A 20,204-nucleotide genomic window follows, 5' to 3' on the forward strand; every position below is an offset into this window, starting at 1 on the left:
TGTCAAGAACTGAAGACCATAAGATGTACAATTTGTGGTCCGTTGCTTCATGGTGAAAAAGGGAGAGCTTTGATTGGCAGGCAATAAAAGGGTAACTTTGGCCCATGTGAGAAGCATGGGGAAAGTGAAAAGAAGAGAGATTAGCAGAGGATTCTTCACAGTTGATTTGTGGCAGTTAGCCTTGGCAGTCAGAAGCACTTCAATAACAGAGAGGATTGGTGTTGCAAACCCCCAACCTCCACTCTGAAAATGCTTCATCCATGTTCTATGCTATGTTAGTTAATTTTCCTATATTAAGACATAGTAGCTAAAAAAGAGTTTTCTGGTGCTCAATCATAGTGGCTACTATTACATTTAGTGAGCCCAAGTAGTGTACCAGACACTTATTTTCAGTACATGCATTATTATTTGGATCTTCACAACAATCCAATGAGATAGTTACTTTTATTAGCCCCATTTTGCACATAAGAACACAGAAACCCAGAGACATATAGTTAATTGCTCAAGAACAAACAGTAAATGGAGTCTGGAGTTGAGCCCAGGCTTCTTGCTTCGGGGTCCATATTCTAAAATATAGCCTCCTCTCATGAATTTGCGTTTGTATTAGCATTTTTCCATCTTTCTGCTAATGACTAGCTTATTAAGAATGCAAATACAATACTCTGTAGAGATTTCATGAGAAATTGATCTCTCACCTAAGCATTTACTCTCATTACAACCTTAACAATGCGTTTGTCCATTTGATTCCATTACCAATTGACTATTAAGGAAGCAGAGGTATGTTGCCCAGAGTCACAACTGTAGAAATAATCTCCTCTTCTACTAACAGTAATCAGGAATTTGTAAGCTTTCAAAAAGGCCCACTCAAATCACAGTTAGACAGTCCTCATGTAAACAGAGTAAACAGGCAACCTACACAATGGGAGAAAATTTTTGCAATCTATCCATCTGACAAATGGTTAATATCCAGAATATTTAAGGAACTGAAGCAAATTTACAAGAAAAAAACAACCCTATCAAAAAGTGGGCAAAGGATATGAACAGATACTTCTCAAAAGAAGACATTTATGCAGCCAACAGACACATGAAAAAATGCTCATCATCACTGGTCATTAGAGAAATGCAAATCAAAACATAATTAGATACCATCTCATGCCAGTTAGAATGACAATCATTAGAAAGTCAGGAAACAACAGATGCTGGAGAGGATGTGGAGAAATAGGAATGCTTTTACACTGTTGGTGGGAGTGTAAATTAATTCAACCATTGTGGAAGACAGTGTGACAATTCCTCAAGGATCTAAAATCAGAATTATCATTTGACTCAGCAATCCCATTACTGGATATATACTGAAAAGATTATAAATCATTCTACTTAAAGACACATGCACACATATGTTTATTGCAGCACTATTCACAATAGCAAAGACTTGGAACCAACCCAAATGTCCATCAATGGCAGACTGGATAAAGAAAATGTGGCACATATACACCATGGAATACTATGCAGCCATAAAAAAGAATGAGTTCGGCTGGGCACAGTGGCTCACGCCTGTAATCCTAGCACTTTGGGAGGCAGAGGCGGGTGGATCACGAGGTCAGGAGGTTGAGACCATCCTGGCCAACATGGTGAAACCCCATCTTTACTAAACATAATACGTTACCTGGGCATGGTGGTGCATGCCTGTAGTCCCAGCTACTCGGGAGGCTGAGGCACCAGAATTACTTGAACCCGGGAGACAGAGGTTGCAGTGAGCCGAGATTGCGCCTCTGCACTCCAGCATGGGTGACAGAGCGAGACTCCATCTCAAAAAAAAAAAAAAAAAAAGAAAAAAAAAGAACAAGACCTATAGTGTGAAATAAAATAAGACCATTCCCTTTACTCTTTCATTTTGTTTTGTTTTGTTTTACTTTGCAATGTTCTCCATTGAGAAGGGATTGAATTCATAGCAGTGTATCTAAAGCTATATTTTAATTATCTCTACACAGATGCTTACACTTTAAGGTAAATAATCTCTTCAAGTGAAAGAAACATGCTTCTATTGATAGGTAAACATACTTAATTAAGGGCAAAGAAGAAAGGGCCTTCAAGGCAATACTTTAATCCCTTTGCAAATACATACGATTATAGAATTTTAGCTCTGCCAAGGATATCTTCAAGTCAGAGGAAAATTGTACCATGAAGTATATCATTCATTTCCTCATACGGATGCCATTCTCAAACTTTCTCTTGTGCTCATAAATTCGCAATTGTGCCATTCAGATATTATTCAAGAAAGATTCAAGAATCATGGTAATTATAGTTAAGATTCTAGAATCTAGAGGAATGGATATCATTATGCCTAGAATTAATTATGTTTCAGAAGAATGATATTTTTCTTAGGAAAAGCTGATTATTTCAGTGAAAAACTCAAGTTACATTAGTAGCTGAACCAAAGACATTCTCTTTCTGGAAGATACTACCTTTTTCTGAAAGATAGCCTGAAAAGTGGTTGCTTTAGCCTTGATTCACTTATAAATTTTGTAAAAATGTGACCATATTTCATTGCCCAGTTTGTTAAACTTTACTGTACAACTTTGGGGGGAAAAAAAAAAAAAGTGTCACCAAAATGCAAATAGGCATCAGAGACTCATGAAAGCAAGCTCTGAGACTATCATTTGTTGCACACTATTAATAAAATCATTTGTGTGCTTGTCACTCATGTTACTTCTCAACCACCTCAGGAGCTGATGTTCACACTAATATTTTTAAATTATGAAATGAAATTATTAAATTGTGCTTACTACTTAGGAAAGAAAAAAAGAACATGGTTTATTTAAAAAGTACCATGGTGGGGGAAGAGTTAAAATTTAAACTTTCTGCCCTAGAAAGAAGGGTTTAACCTTAGATACTAAGGTTTTTTGTAAATTATTTCATTCAATCAATCAACATGTATGTGCCCATATATCACATATATATGAGACAGAAAGAGAGAGCCTTCTTGCTAAACATCATAATCAAGATTACTAATAAACATTCCCTTCTAGTTACTTTTTTCTTTCTAATTGTCTTTTAGTCCATCTTTTCCTCTTAATAAGAATGCAGTCATGTAGGAGATAGATATTGTTTGTTTTGGTTGCAGGAGTTTCAAAAACAGAAGAGTACTTAGTTTGCATTATGATTGCATCAGTAGCATTACAACTCATTTCCAGAGTGGTTCTTTGAAAACAGTAGCTTTTATTCACATTTTCATGAACAGTATGTGCATTGTTTAGAAAGATTAAAAAACAGGCCCTCTAAGAATAAATATGAATAACCCATAAACTTCTCCTTTAAAAAACAAATGCTTGGTAAGCAAGTTCTAAAATAGGATTGTTTTTTTCTCCTGCCTACTGCTATAAGTCTGTGCCTTTTTAGATTGTAGTGGGCTGTTGAGAAGAAAACACTAAGTACATGAAATGTGTTGTGTGTTTAACTGCCCTTTCAGCCCTTTCAGGAAGTGAAATTTAACTATTCCATTCATAAAGACAGAGAATTCCTTAACTTAATCCTTGAATGCTTCAAAAAATCCAATGTAATGGCAATCATGTAACATTTAGCTATTAGGACAGTGGTCTCTGGGTTAAATTTTGGCAAACGAATATAGTGAAATGAGAAAAAAAAAATAAAGCCATATTAGAGAAACTAATTTTTCATACAATTTTCATTCCTTTTCTGTATCTCAGAGGTTCGTTTGAAGATTCTACAACCAGATTTTACACAGCATGTGTGGTAGAAGCTTTTGCCTATCTGCATTCCAAAGGAATCATTTACAGGGACCTCAAGCCAGAAAATCTCATCCTAGATCACCGAGGTTATGCCAAACTGGTCAGTGCATTTCACACATGCTTTCTGCCCTGCAGATTTAAAATATTTGTTTATAAAACTGTGTTCATTTGCTAATATGAAATCTCAGTTTTCCTTTCCCATGTTGTAACTTTCTTAAAAGCAGGTTTTAGCATTACAATTTTCAACTGAATGTTCTTTCAAATGATGCATCAGTTATGAAAAATTAAGTTGGCTAAGTTTGAATTAACAATACTCTGGCAAAATACGCTTTTATAAGCACGAGAAAACATACTTACTGGCACGTGTACAGGCCTAGAAGTCCTTTTCTCTAGTCAGCTTTTTGCCATTCATGAGCAATGGGTTTTTATATTATGGAAAACTATAAATCATTTCAATGTTTTAGATTTAAGAATAATAGTCACGGAAAAAAAAAATGTGCTTTACAAGCAATGCTAGCCAGGCTATGTAATAGTAATAATAATAATAACAGTCAAAACTTGTAAAGATTTACCATAGAAGAGAAGTTCTCTTATTTGCAAATGCACAACTTTCGTTGGATCTGTTACGGCTTGATTCCATTTTTAAACTTCTTAGAATTGTTATTCAGCATGTGGTTTTTAAAGAAATCAAATCAGTGGCAGTTTTTTTATTTGTAGTTTCAACCAAATCTTTTTAGAAAAGAATAGATTTTCTACAGTCAAGACTCTTCCTTCAAAAGAGTTCCAGAAAAATGAAGAATACATTATAATTTTATTTCTGTTTATGCTTACCAAGGGCAGAGTCACCTTGTTATTGTTATGTTATTTACTTCCTGCAACAATAAAATAACTTTTCAAATAATTAATAGTAAATGAATTGTCGACTTCATTAAATCCAGCAGAAATCATTTATATTCTGGAAAAGATGTTAAGGAGGCCCAACTTGTCTTTAAACATTTTTATGTACAGAAGAGATTCTGTGTTTATACCCTAACTTCCATTAGCATAAACAAAGGAAAAATGAAAACTATATTCAGAAAGAAAGATTTACCTTTATTTTTAATGATGGGAATTTTATGCTATACTCACATGTCAACTTTTCCAATTAAAACTGAGTTTCATCAGGGAGACTTTGTTTACAATACAGACTATTCCTTTGAGAAGATAGAACTATAAAAACGTGCATGTTTTTAAATTATTATGATCATCGGTGTACTTCAACAAAATAATTTATTACTTTAAAACGTAATCATAAGAAGCTTAAGTATCTTGCTTTTCTCTCTTTGAAAGGTTGATTTTGGCTTTGCAAAGAAAATAGGATTTGGAAAGAAAACATGGACTTTTTGTGGGACTCCAGAGTACGTAGCCCCAGAGATCATCCTGAACAAAGGCCATGACATTTCAGCCGACTACTGGTCACTAGGAATCCTAATGTATGAACTCCTGACTGGCAGGTATGGATATTGATAGGGAACTGCTGATAAAAATAGACCAGCAAACAGCTACACACTCCCGCTTTTGTCACTCTGATTAAACCATCTTAAAGTACATTTCACCATATCTTGGTACCACAGTTCAATTAGTTATACGAATGACCGGGAAAAGTAAGGTATAAAATAGGTCAAGCTAGGGCAACCACCTCAGCACCAACTTTTGGTATCATTATTGCTCCTTTTTTTTTTACATATATGAATGTGGAAGGATATAATGTCTTTCTGTGAGATATTTTAGCCCAGTCATTTAGCCAGCAATGAAACAGGGGAGATGATAATCATATGAAAATATCTAGGGTCAATTCTCTATAGAAGTAAGAGGACCTGTTAGCAACTGTTATATCTAAATGAAAGGTGACTGCTTTGTAGATCTTTCCTGTAATGTTATAATCATCAACTCAAATAGGCACTAGGGACACCGCAAGGTATAAAGCAGACTTTAAGATCCTCAAGGACCCATACTAAAAGAACAACAAATACACTACCATGACATGTGCTAAAACAGTCAGTGACAGGGGCATTATACAGATTTCAGAATAGGGCTGGGTTCCTAAAGAGGCTTTTGAAGAATGAATATAAGGCAGCTGTGTCTTGAAGGAAGAATAGGACTTAAATGTAGAGACCAGGAAAAGGGTATTCTAGGCAAACAGGCATGGCTTAAACAGAAAGGCAATAATGGTCACAGATATGGAGAAGGTCCATGTAAGAAAACAGGAACAGTTATCTTTTGACGATCATGATTGCTGCATTTGAGTGTTTGGCCTCCATCTACAGAGGGAATCATTGAGATTTTCTGACAAAGGTTGAGTGATATGCATTATGGTATTTAAGGAAAACCAAGTTGGCAGTAATAGAGCTAATTGGAAGAGGAATAGGAAGCTAGTTTGTAGACTGTTGCAGTAATTTAGTTCTAGGACACTGACAACCTAGAGTAGGGCAAGGGCAATGGAAAGAAAGAGTAAGTGTGAGGCAGGATGTGAAGAATTACTTAAGAGGACTTAGTTACTACAGTGAACATGAGAGGAAGACTGAGGACTTTGAGCACACGGTACTCCGTGAGGATTCAGTGCATACAGGAAACACGTAGAAGAGTGTCTCGCACATAGTAAGCATTCCATGAATGTTAGCAGCTGCTACTGCTACAACGACAACAATCATTGCCAGAAATAGTTGTGTTTTGATTTTATTTTTATTTATGGGCATTTTACATTATTGTTCTTAAAGTTTCTCTGTTGACTTCAAATAAATTATGTGTGACCTAATCCAATTTTGTTCAATGTGGATTGTTCAATTTTCTTCTTGTGGATGTAGGTAAATTATTTTAAAAGTATGACCAATTAAGTAGACCTGTAAAGATATGAAAAATTTGGACAAAGTAGAAGGTTAAATTTAACATATGTATGTGGATGGATAGATAGGTAAATAAGCAGAGGGATAGATTAAAAGGTAATCTTTCTGTGTGCTTAGAATTGCTATAAGAACCAATTATATAATAAATAGAAGAAAACTAAATATTAACTATTTTTGAGGAAGTAAAATATTTACTTATAATAACTAGACTAAAATATTAACCATGACATGTCTAAACCTTATGTGTTTAGACATTTCTCTACAATCATTTGTTTATTCATTAAGTAATAAGGTAAAAACGATTAAAACCTTAATCTTAAAAACTGGCATATACTAAACTGTAAGAAATAATTAATAACAGAAAAACCCTTAATTCTTTACAGATTTCACAGGCTACAATATCTGACAGGAATATAATAAAACTTGGAATTAATAACAAAGATTTAAAATAAAAAGTCTAAATACTTGAAAATTTAAAAAGCATTTTTCTAAATAACCTCAGGCACATAGAAATTATGGAATAGCAGAGCAGTAATAAAAACAAAGCACTCTAAGTCACAATTTGTGTTGTATGGTCAAAACCAAACTTAATTTTTTTTGCTATAAATACATATATTGAAACATTATGATTAAAAATACCTAAACTTAATATCCATTTCAAGAAATAACAAGACAGAAAGAATTTTGGTCAAAGACAATAGCATTAAAAAATCTTTACTTTTCTTTTTCTACCCAAAGAGATGACGGTGGTGGTGAAAGACTAAAATATTTTTAGTCTGGCCAAGATTTGGGGTGGGAGAAGGCAAGAATAAAACAAGTAGGATGATCCTTAGTTACAATTAAAGTTCCAACAAACACACCTGCCAAACACAGTGAAGTGCGGCATGTGACTAGGAATGATTCTTGGACTACAAGCATGACTCCAAAGTATTTTGGTCCTGAATGTCATATCTAATGATCTTCGATAGTAATAATAACATTTAAAGGATTGGCTGGACCTTGAAAAAGCAAACACTGTTCATGTAGAGACGTAATTAAGTACTACAGAATGAAAGAGGAACTGAGGTGAAGGAAAACTCATACAAATGTACCAATTCTGCCTTTTAAGGCTTATAATGTTGGTCAATGAAGCAACAGGGAGTGAAAAAGGGGAGAGAGGCAGTGTAATCACATAATTTCGGAGAATGTGGTGGGGCTTCTGTATGAGCCACATGACCTCCCTGAATGCCTTAAATTGAGGGCAAAGGAAATACATGATCTGGTTATAAGGCAACAAACTGTAGTGAAGGCTGGTGAATTTCTCATTGCTTCCTAACCTCCGATCTTCCCTGTTCTATTCTTTATGGTGGGCAGCCCAATCTAAGGATAAGTAATAGTCAGAAAGGGTCCCAGGGAAGCCAGTCCCTGCCCCTCTTACAATCCCAGCCCCCTTCCAAGCATACACACCAACTCCTTTCTTACTCATTTTGCTGAAGAATCCATCTCCCCCACCAACTTAGGAAAAGATGAATTTATCTCCGTTTTAGATTTTGATTCAGCTCTATTCCAGTCACATGGCATTCCTCTAGTGATCGTCATTTATTGGACTGGGTACGTAAATTAGAGGAAAAATTTTAAAATACATTATTGGAGGAGAATTCTTTTTTTCTACAATAGCTACTCAGTAAATAATTTCTGATGAATATAAGTCCCTATTTCCACTGGTAGACTTCCTATAACTATGAGGGGAAATGGCCATGATGAAACTAATGCTGAGTATGGCAGAATGAAAAGCTGGAAAAACTCCAGGTATTTAAACCACTGATCCTACCAGGTCTAGAATTTGCCCTACCTCTGGAATGTGCTTTTGTAAGTTCAATGTTTTCTTATTTTAATCAGTTTGAGCTGATGTTTTCCATCTATGTCAGCTGAAAGATGCAAAGGTAAAAGACAGCTAAAGAACACACAAGAAAAATGAATCAAGGAAATATAGGAGGAAGTGTTCAGATAAACTCTTATCTATAATTTCTTTGAGGCTATCAAAAGTATGATCTCTCTAAAAAGTAACCTCTAAGATATTTGCCAGTGTTCATAAATGGGAAGACAAGTAACTAGCAGAGCTCAGGACTATTACAGAACTGAAAGTCATGCTGTAAGAACAGAAAATAAAATAGTAACAATTAAAAATGCAGCAAGGGAGATAGTTGACAGGCTTGGAAAAAATAATGAAAAAAGAAAAAATATGATTTCAGAAAGAGAATCTATTAGTCAAAAAAATAGAAAAAAACATCAATTATGTGTATGAATAGAATATTACAAACAGGAGAAAAAACATCGTTAATTACATAATAGAAAATCCATGGCAGAAAGACTTGACTCAGTGTATCTTTTTGATCTGCAGTGACCATGAGAAAACTGATTCAGAATAATAACACCACAATATGTTAATGTGGTGAACTAATGAATTAAATTCATTAATAAGGAATAGTCTTAATGGCATCAAAGCCATAAAAACATGGCATGTGTGGTATTGAGAGTCAAGACAGTTAAAGTTCCAGTTGGCCTCAGCCTTCTCTACAGCACCTTTAATGCCAAAAGATAGTATATCAAGAACTACGTAGTTCCGAGGGTCAGAGAAGGTATAACCCAAGTAAGTAATTTATGCTGAGTTAAGTTATTCTTCAAATACAAACACAACATATAAAGTGTGGACCCCAGGTCTTTCTCAAAAACACTACTATTCAATCAAGCCAATAAAAAGATGAATCAAAATAAAGCATTCAGGAATAGAGAAACTAGTAAAAAGATTGATGATGAGCTTTGGGTCTCATTAATTAGGACTGATCAATTATTAAATCAAATAATTTAAATTTGGGTAACTGAACAGAATGTAAATATTGTAGTGTTTGGCAATCTTAAAATAACACTAAAACCAACAAACATTAAGGTGAGAGGGAAAGCAGGTATAACTATAGGTATAGTTATTTCTCATCATTAATAATTAGTAATCTTACATATATTTTACAGTTAAAATATGTCATTAAAGAAATCTCTAAACTCAGTTTGAATTTTTTTTAATTTTAGAGAAATATTTAAGGAATTAATATTGGCTAAGGAGCACACATGTTTGAAATTTAGCCTCTCTTTTCATTTTACTCCTCAGTTTAAAGTAAAATTAAATCGAATATTTTTTAATTTAAAAATATGCATAATATAATCCTTTGTGTCTACAATCTACAGAGAAATCTATGAAATTATGTTTATCAAATGTAGATCATTCTGAATATTTTGAGGCTTTGGACGACTTTCTTCTAAATAATTTTGTTTTCTATATTGAACGAATATTAGACTAACATGCATCACATAAAAACCACAAATACCATATTTAATAATTGATTTTAGTTGTCTAAGATAAGCAAGTAAATATAAAAGCAAAATAAATATAAGGCAAAACCATAAATTAGAAATCATTGCCAAAATTTGGCTCCTCCTCATTTTTAAAAGTAAAAACGAAAACTGGCATGTTAAGAGATTAAAGATAATATTCAACCATAGAATCACATAAAGAGAAAATTTTTAAATTCTAAGAGAATACTAAATAGATTTACATGTTTATACATTTTTTAAGTGATTTAAAATCAATAGGCAATTACTAGCGAATGACATATTAAAGTAAATAGCACTTTTCACAGAAAATCAAGGCAGACTCCATCCCAGCCCTTAACACGGGTAAATCTGCTACTCCTTACTTTAAATTACTCATTAGACTGCTTGATAAAAAGAAATAGTTTGAACTGCTCTTAATAAAAATGAAGGGCAAAAAATAATAATAATTCAGATTTCTTCCCCAAAGACACACAAAACTTGTATTAAAAAGAATAATTAAATTTCCAAATAAATCATTTGTCAAGGTGTATCATCATCTCCCCTCTGAACTGTGAGAAATTTAAAGGAAAGACCTGATTTTAGTCATCTTTGTACTCACTGAAGCTGCCACAAACCACACTTCAAGAATGGATAGGTTAAAAAAAAAAAAAAATCAACACATCTGGCTCATGAGGGCTGGGGTTTTACAGCCTTGCTAGCAAAGAGGATGCCTAGTGTTAAGTTATTTAATGAGGTCCTCTGAGCAGAGAGAAAAGGATAAGAGGAGTACTATTCTATAGAAACATTAGAGAAATAAATATTTATTGACCCCTTAGAATGTACATGCTGCAAACTCTACTCAACTCTGGGAATACCAGCAGAAAACAAACCTCTGGAAGGGAAGACAGACATAAAATAAATACTCACACAAATGAAAAGATAATTACAAAGTACAGTAAATGGCATAAGGGTGCTATAAAAGTGTAACAGGGACTCTGATTTAGATTAAACTTTAAATTAGAGCATGAAATTAGATTGTTAGGTTACGTGGGTTGATATAGGTTATGTAATTGGTTGTAATAGGTTGACCAGAGTAGGCCTTTTTGGAAACAACGTAACACTTATACTGAAACTTGATAAAGTGAGGCATTGGCCAGATAAATGTGGGAAGAACCTTCCAGGCCAAATAAATAACACCATGAGGTAGGAAAGTGCTCGGCATTTCAGTGGAACAGAGAAAAGGCTATTGTTTCTGGATCCCAGTGAGTGAGGGTGGTAATGGCATGAGATGGGGTAGTATCATTGGTGTTCCTGTGGCCCCTCCTAACGATTTTGGACTTCATCTCAAGTATAATGAGTCAGTAAGTGTGGAAAAGGTCAGAGAGTGAAAGAAGCATCTTGAATGACCAAGGACAGCATGAGGGCTTAGACTCCAGCACTGAAAAGAAATCAGGAGAACAGCAGATAAACTTGACCCATTTCTGGTTTTGCTAAGCGATTTACTTGGAAGGGCTTCCACATTGTTTTGCTATTAATCTACTTTCATTCCATTGTCACTATTAATCTAAGCCCCCCAATATGAATTGATGTCATCTGTGGAGTTTATAGCAATTCAAGTGTTGTCATGTAGGAAATAAAAGTAATATCTCTTGTCATGTCTCTCATTCTTGCAGCCCACCTTTCTCAGGCCCAGATCCTATGAAAACCTATAACATCATATTGAGGGGGATTGACATGATAGAATTTCCAAAGAAGATTGCCAAAAATGCTGCTAATTTAATTAAAAAACTATGCAGGCAAGTATTTCAACCACATTATTTCTGAAAAGATCATAATGTGAAAAAAATAGATTTAATAAAACCATTATTTTATTTTTAGGGACAATCCATCAGAAAGATTAGGGAATTTGAAAAATGGAGTAAAAGACATTCAAAAGCACAAGTAAGTGTTCTTTCCTTATAATTTTAGGTTTCAGAGTTCTGAACACCTGCCATCATTTCCCCAGGGTGTTGCTTTTTAAGTTACTGGTGTCAAACTAGTGTAATTAGCCTATAGGAACATCCAAAGACAGTGTATAAACTAGTTAGGCTTTTAAATGCCTTTCTAGTTGTGATTATGAAACTTTATTTATATTTATCTGACAACCCTGTAACATAAGAAACTGAATTCACTGAACTCAGTTTCTTACAACTCATACCAACTAGCAATTTTTTCCTCTCTGGCACAAAAAAGAAATGTATATTTTAAATTCGGGGATTCTATTCTCTACCACAGAATTACAAACAAAAGTCCCCTACTGTATCTTACCTGATTTCCTAAAGACAAAATATATTTTTTCAGGCATTTCCTAATTAGGTGTTATAACAAGAGAAAAACATAAGCACAGAATACAGTGTTTTTTAAACAATAGCAACATCTTAAATATCAGACCTTTCCTATGTTGATTGGATGTTCTAAAGCTAAACTAATTGGTTTTTCTCTATTTGTTTGTGTAACACTGACAGGAAATTCACATCCTTATCAAAGAAACATGTTTACTAAAATAACTCTGAATATCTGAAAAGCCTGCTAAGAATTTGTTGTAAGCATTTGCTAATGGGGAAACCCTTCAAAGACAAAAGAAAACAAACAAGCAAAAACTTTAGTCTTTTTTGGTCCTTATTTTCACAGAAAAACTGTACACAAAACACCTTTATTCTTCATTAAAAAAGGGAAAAAAGGAGGAAAATGGGACATGTAGAGACTACTACAAAGATGCGAAAAGGTTAACTAGCTGACATTGTGCACTGAATCAGTGGCAAAAATGGAAAGTTAATTTTCTATCCTGACTTTTCATGCCCTGGTTCTACCTCCTTAAAATAAAATACCCTGTAAGACCCAGGGCCAGATACATTATGACATTTATTAAATTATAATTATAGTGTAGGAACAAGGTCATAGAGACATGACGACTGAATTACAAGGAAAAAGTGTTGCATGTTCATTGATGTTTAAAATTTGACGGTTATACTTTTAAAAATATGTATTTCATAAAATAAACTAATTGGAAAAACATATGCAATTCAATAGGAAACGTTTTTGTCACATGAAAATGTTTGCCTAACTGCTTCCCATTAGCCATGGACATTGTATACATTGCAACAAGAAGGTTTTAGCTGACATAAAATGTCTTTATCGACGTTTTTTCCTTTTCTAGATGGTTTGAGGGCTTTAACTGGGAAGGCTTAAGAAAAGGTACCTTGACACCTCCTATAATACCAAGCGTAAGTAGACTTTCCAGCTTATAATTGTGTGAGACACTTGATGGTGTTTATGTCAGTCAACAATGATCTGTTATTTTTAAAGTTTAATCCTATGATTAGGTTAAACAAACTCTAGGAAAAATGTCACATTAAAATAATGACATATTCTAAAATCCAAGCTTAAAAGCAAATACATTTGGAGATAGTCGCTATAATTGTGTTTTACTCTTATCTTTTTTAACTATTCATTTTAAATCAAGTTTCCCTCATTTATGAACATAAGTTAATTTTTAGTATGGGAAATGTTCAAAAGATAGAAACGCAGACAAAAATATATAGGTGAGAGGATCACTTGAGGCCAGGAGTTCAAGAATTCAAGACCAGCCAGCCTGGACAACATAGTGAGACTCTGTCTCTCCAAAGAAAAAGAAAAGAAAATATTAACCAGGTGTGCTGATGTGCACCTGTAGTCCGTGCACCTATAGTCCTAACTACTCAGGCTGGAGCAGGAGGATCACTTGAGCCCAGGAATTTGAGGTGACAGTGAGCTGTGATTGCATCACTATACTGCAGTTTGGGTGACAGCGGAAAGACCTTGTCTCTAAAAAAAGAATAAAATAAAATAACACTTTTTCAAAGAGTCTTTACATGATCAGTTTTTGTTTGTTTGTTTGTTTGTTTGTTTTTTTGAGATGGAGTCTTACTCTGTCACCCAGGCTGGAGTGCAGTGGCGCGATCTCAGCTCAGTGCAACCCCCGCCTCCTGGGTTCAAGCAATTCTCCTGCCTCAGCCTCCTGAGTAGTTGGGATTACAGGCACTCACCACAATGCCCAGCTAATTTTGGTATTTTTAGTAGACAGAGTTTCACCATGTTGGTCAGGCTGGTCTTGAATTCCTGACCTCAAGTGATCCTCCCACCTCGGCCTACCAAGTGTTGGGATTACAGGCGTGAGTCACCACGCTGGGCCTATATGATTACTCTTAGACTTCTGTGGCATCTTTGTTTCCATAGCTCTAGCCAAAATTTATTATATAGAAAGATTTTTGTGATTATTTGTCTTAATCATACAATTTATTACTCACAAGGGTATAAACTCTCTGAGGATAAGAACCATGTCTATTTGTACTCATCATTGTGACCCTCAATACCTGTAACATAGTAGATACTCAACAAAATAGTCACTAATAGGGGATAAATACAGAATGCACTTAAAAATTCCAGCTTTGAATTCCACTAAAAAAAAAAAATCCACTAAAACAAAACTGTCCATTTTTTACAGGTTGCATCACCCACAGATACAAGCAATTTTGACAGTTTCCCTGAGGACAACGATGAACCACCACCTGATGACAACTCAGGATGGGACATAGACTTCTAATGTATTTCTCTTACCTGCTTCTGCCTTGCTGAAGACAGCTTTTTCTGAGACACAGCTGCCAGCAAACCTGAGGGAAAGAGAGAAGATTAGTGCTCGGGGTCACCATGATGCCTTTGATCGATGCTGCTCCAGTAACTACAGTGGCATTAGGACTTATTGCTTAGATGACAATAGTGCTCTTTACATGTTTTCTGTTTGAACCTAAAATAGCAGTTGACATGGTGGTCCTGAAGCAAAGCCTTTCATCAGTAAAGAGATGTTTTCTATTGTTGCAATGACCTTGCTTTGCTCTGATTATAATTTGAAAGACTGTAGGAAACACTTCAATCTAGTATAGGAGTCTGTACCTTGCTAGAATATTCAAGAAGATGAAATAATAATATATTGAGTACAATAGATTACTATGGTACAGAAACTGGGCTATTCCCTTTCTTCAAGTGAAGGCTGTGGGATCTATTACTGCAGGCCGGTGTATATACCATACAAAAGAGGACCACACATCTGTTGGTCACAGAGTTCATGTCACACCAGTGCTAGAAGTTTCATGATTTTATTTCCCAGCAGTGCTGATGACAAGACTGAATGTTACCTTTTCTTTCTGACAGATTTTAAAAAATGATATGATAAAAGCACAACTGCTATAGATTCTGCTGAGACCTCTCATAGTAGGTATATATACGTTTTCACAGAGGACTGAAAAATAATGCATGATATTTGTTTTTTGGTTTTTTTTTTTTTGATAAATTGGCATGATAGAGTGGGGGAAAAAGCAATTCACAAAATCATTTCATATTTTTTAAAATATTGTGCTTAAAGATGGTCCTGGAAGTAAATGACTAGCAGCCAATTGGTTTTACCTAACATACCCTCAAACTGAGGCTTAAAGTATTCCCTTTTATAAAAATAAACCCTTGGGGTGGGGTGGAATGGGGAGGGATTAAAATTCATCCAAAAAATAAATAAAAACTATATAGGTGCTATGTATATCTTTCATCTGTAAATGTCAGTGTCTGAACAGACAACACAAATTCAAATCATTGTATGTGTAGCCAGAAACTCAAGCATTTTCACTGAAGTTATTAAACCAAACTCCTGTCCAATTTCACTTATACAACACAGTCAGTCTAGAGTTGAGAGACAAAGGTGATCATAAACCTATTTGAACTAGCTTCTTGTCTTAGGCCTGAACCGAAAAACAGACAACAAACAAAAAACAGGAATGAAAAACAAAAATAAAAGAAGTAGAAAAGACAAAGAAAGAAAGCCCAAAGTCAAAGTTAAGATTTACGGGTTTACGAGACCAGGAACATTACTTATTTGAGGTCAGAGAACAAAACAAGAACCTGGCCAGGTGTTGATTTCCTTTTTTGTGAATTAGCTGAGTCCATAAACTTGTCTAAGTAAGAAAGCAGTACAGAGGAAAACAGGAACCTGATTTTTTTAAAAAATAAATTTTAAATAGAACAGAATTCCTACAATTCTGCAATTTCATACTACCTAAAAAAGACTAGATTTGAAAATGTCAAGCTGATTTACTTTATTCACATGGAGAAAAGAATCCACATATTAAACTGAGTCCTTCACTGGCAGGCCAGTTGACTATTATTAGCTGTCATAAGTAACTCAGCCATTTGGAAGCATTTCCTGGACAAAATTGCATTATACCTATGAAGAAAAATATAGAAGCTTTCAAGCTGTCATTCTGTTTTGGCACTGTGTGTGAATTTGTTATATTAAATTGAGGCTTGCTTTTTTTTCAGTAGAGTTTTCTTTTTAATCAATCAAATGCCTATATTTCTGGAAGAGAAAGTCCAATTAGATCATTACACCTTAACTAAGAAGGCAAGTATTATAAATTTTGCTTGCATTGTTCTTACTCAGAACTACCTTAGAATATGATATCTTATGAAAATATAATATTCTCAAAATTTTGGAGGATAAAATGAAAAGGGAATAAACTTCAAGTAAAACTTTAATCCTAAAATATTATTGTTATTCTTGTGTTTCTGGGGTTTTCCCTCTCTTACAATTTCTCCAAATTGGTCTATTCCCCAAGATATCCACTGTTTTCCACAGATTTTAGAATATAAAATTAAACATATCAATTTAAAATCTAGCTATGAATGCTATTCCAAGAATTTCATATTTTTAATTGGCTTTTAAAAAATATATGATTCCAACATTACAGTGAATGTTCAGTAAATTTTGTTGAAAGATAATGTGGTTTAGGCATGCTAAAGATTTGCTAGAATATTAAGTTCACCTTGTTATTTGGAAAGAGAATCTGCTTCTGTAACTTTTTAAAAATCTGCAAAGTCCCAGAGATTAGCACTTACTATGGATTTTGGAACTATGGTTCAAGTCTAAGACAACCAATATGAATACGTTCAATGGAGAAGGAAGAAGTAGCATTCAGCACAATGTAACTGTAGATTGTTTCTTCCACTTGTTACTGCATCTTTGTTCATTTCACCCATAGCATTGCATTTGATGTCTGAAGCAATCATCACAAAATAAAGGTAAACTACATCTTCCGAGATGTACCAACAGAAAACATTCATCTAATTTTCAACACTGAATTTCTAGGATTTAAATCTTGTCTTAATGAAGACTCTAGGGCTAAAATTCATGGTCAGTTCCATAAAGTGCATCTCACTTTATTTCTGAATTTTTCACAACCCCTCTATTTTCTTACACTAAAGAACATCTGCATAAGTTAGAATAGTGCCAACTTGTTTGATTTGTTTTATGATTTTCTTGTTAATGTGTTGAGTATGGGAAATAAGGGCTTTCTGTGTGTCTTGACTCACAGGAAAACTGAAACTGCCAAGGGAAACAACATTAAAATAACTGAGATGGATTGAATACATTTGAAAAAATAATTTCTGGAAAAATGCTATACATGATTTTTATGTTTATATCTTCTTTCTTATTAATATATGAATCAGATCCATATGGCATTCAAAATAAATTTATTCTGATTATATTCTTTACAAGTCATAATTTTTACCTAAAGTTGTGGAATATGCATGTGAATTACACATGTCTAGTAATAAACTCAACTATTGAATTTTTCCTCTTTCATTTATAAATTACTGAACTGATGGTAAACAAATTTAATGAAATCAGCTACCATATTGAAAATAAAGATATTAGAACTGATTTCATACAATAGAGGTGATCTGTGCATTATCCATAACAACTTTTCCTTTCACAATAGGACCACAGACAAATATTTATGTAAATAGATATTTTTGTGTGATATTTTGTGGTACATATAACTTTTTTTAGTGTTTCACAGCATTATTATTTCATTTTATTTGTATTGAATAATGTTTTTAGGTCCAAGTAGACTTGAATTAATGTCATAATTGTCAGTATTATTGAAAATTATGTCAACTGTACTGTTATTCATCTGTCCCATAGTTTAGAACATGACCTGGCTATCTGGCATTGTTGCAAGTGCCTTAAATTCATGGCATCCTATTAAAAAACAAATTTGGTGTTATGCTGCATGACAAAGACAAACACACCTCAAAATGTTGTCCTTTCTTAGCTTGCTGCGTTTTACAGTTCTTTCTGCTAACAATTTCTAAGCCTTTATTATATAATATTGATGAATTACAGAAATGATGAAGTTGTTCTCTTATTTCTGTTAAATGTACCAGAGCTGTGTATCTGTTAATGAGATACAGCGTCATTTCTGTGAAATGTATAAATGTATGTGCAGGTCAAATTAATATATGACATTCTATCAGTCTGTATACAGGTATTCCTGTTTTGCTAAGCTGTGCAGATTCTGTAAAAATAAATTAGTGCAGTCAAGTTCTAACATGTCTCATTTTATAGACTCCATTGACAATGGTCCAACCCAAAAGAAAAATGGAAATGACTGCTAACCACACCTCGTTATGATACCAATGATGAAAAAGTCACTTGGTGCACCTCTCAACAAAACAGGATGCTTTCTCCGAGTTCTTGTATATGCAAATCATTTATGAGGCAAGTTTTCAACAGACCTAGAAAGCAAAACATTGAAAGCGTGTTGTTAGCCCTCCTCTCTGCCCCTGCATCAACAGACAGAGCTCTGGGACCTTGGCAATGACTCAGAGGTTGGGGCTTTCTGAGTAAAGGGACATTTCTTTAAGCATCATCTATCAAATTTATTTCAATGTATGATGTTTTTACAACTGGTCAGTTCTTTTGTATTCTTACAGCTATGGTTATTTGATTGTCCTCTTACAATTTGTTCTACATGAAAGAGTTCTTTGTTAGTCAGAATGCAACAAACTGTCATCAAATGGTCATTGACCACTTGCACTCTTTTGATGTAGATTAAAAACTTTTTCATAAACTTAACCTGCTTTGATTTGCTCTGTATTTTTCCTGCAGCTGTAATTGCTGAGTGCCTGTTGTATACTTTATAGAGTTGAAATAAAAAAATAATTACTTTTGAACTTAGTTGATGTTTAATTCCAGATAAGGTTCCAAGAATAGAATTGGTATATCATCCTAGATGAAATACCAGGTAGTACTGTTATAGAATGTCACTATAACAAAGTATGAAATACCTATAATCCAAGCATTCTTCATGAAATAATATACTATATTGTAATCTAATATAAAACTAATCCAACAAATTGGTTTTAAAGAATTCATAGGAATAATGTTGGGCCATCCAGTGTGAAAAGCAAAGTGAATACAGATATTTACACAAACTCAGAAATTAGCAGATTTCTGAGCATGACCACCACACAGTCCTTTTGGGCTATCCCTAGTCAAACTCTGTACTAGTTAAAACAATCAAAGGGATAATTCTTGTATATTACTACATCCTAGGAGGAAATGATTTCATATGAAGAGCAACTTCATGAGTCTTTGTCCAAGGATAGTTCACCTGATTCCTTGGCTTCACCATATGCACAAATAAGAAAAATTTGGGGAACAATATGATTACAACGAATTCAACTCTCTAAAGCCTGTTAAATATATTCTTTCTACATCCCTTTGTTCTTCTCTGTAGTAAATGATGCACACATTAAAACTGTCTGCAGCATGAAGATCCTCTCAATTACATTGTTTTTGTCTTTTTGATCTCACATTGCCAGTGACAGTGAGTTGAAAACCCTTGTTTGATGTAAACTAGAAATTCAGTCTAGGGAACTTTTTCAGATAAAGCCAATAAAACCACTTGAAAAAATACTATGTCACAATTGTACATCCAGTAATTCATTTCTTTTGCAAACAGAACTGTAACATAAGCTTTTAACATCCATCCTTTAAGTTTTTTCATACCCTTAATCTAAGAATGTTCTTCTTGATCGTGAAAGTTTTTTTTTTTTATATTAATCGCACAGTTTTGGGAGGAACATGCAGATCAACACAATCATTAGAAGGATGGGGAGGAGGAGGCGTCAGTGATGGTGATGATGTTGCATCTACATCACTCACATCTTGTGCATATTTCAATGGGAATAAATCAGTGTGCAATTTTTCAAGAATGACAATAGGAATCAATTCTAAATTTGAGATAAATGGGTTGATTGTGTGATCACCCAAATGATACCCAAGTGCAAATATTACAATGTTACACCTGCAGACCTACCTTGA

General features: G+C 34.1%; 1 protein-coding gene across 3 annotated transcripts in view; it reads left to right on the forward strand.

The window, feature by feature from the left end:
- The window catches only part of PRKG1 (protein kinase cGMP-dependent 1), a 1,324,128-nt gene extending 1,305,077 nt beyond the window's left edge, over positions 1-19,051 (forward strand). For all 3 annotated transcript variants that reach the window (XM_031652620.1, XM_031652619.1, XM_021944038.2), the window contains 6 exons: positions 3,705-3,846; positions 5,076-5,239; positions 11,647-11,769; positions 11,852-11,914; positions 13,170-13,236; positions 14,496-19,051. In XM_031652620.1, coding sequence (XP_031508480.1) covers positions 3,705-3,846; positions 5,076-5,239; positions 11,647-11,769; positions 11,852-11,914; positions 13,170-13,236; positions 14,496-14,594 — 658 coding nt within the window. In that variant the 3' untranslated portion in view covers positions 14,595-19,051. The remainder of the gene's footprint in view (positions 1-3,704; positions 3,847-5,075; positions 5,240-11,646; positions 11,770-11,851; positions 11,915-13,169; positions 13,237-14,495) is intronic.
- The last annotated feature ends 1,153 nt before the right edge of the window (positions 19,052-20,204 follow it).

This window comes from Papio anubis, chromosome 11 (genome assembly GCF_008728515.1).
Source record: "Papio anubis isolate 15944 chromosome 11, Panubis1.0, whole genome shotgun sequence".
NCBI classification, from domain to species: domain Eukaryota; kingdom Metazoa; phylum Chordata; class Mammalia; order Primates; family Cercopithecidae; genus Papio; species Papio anubis.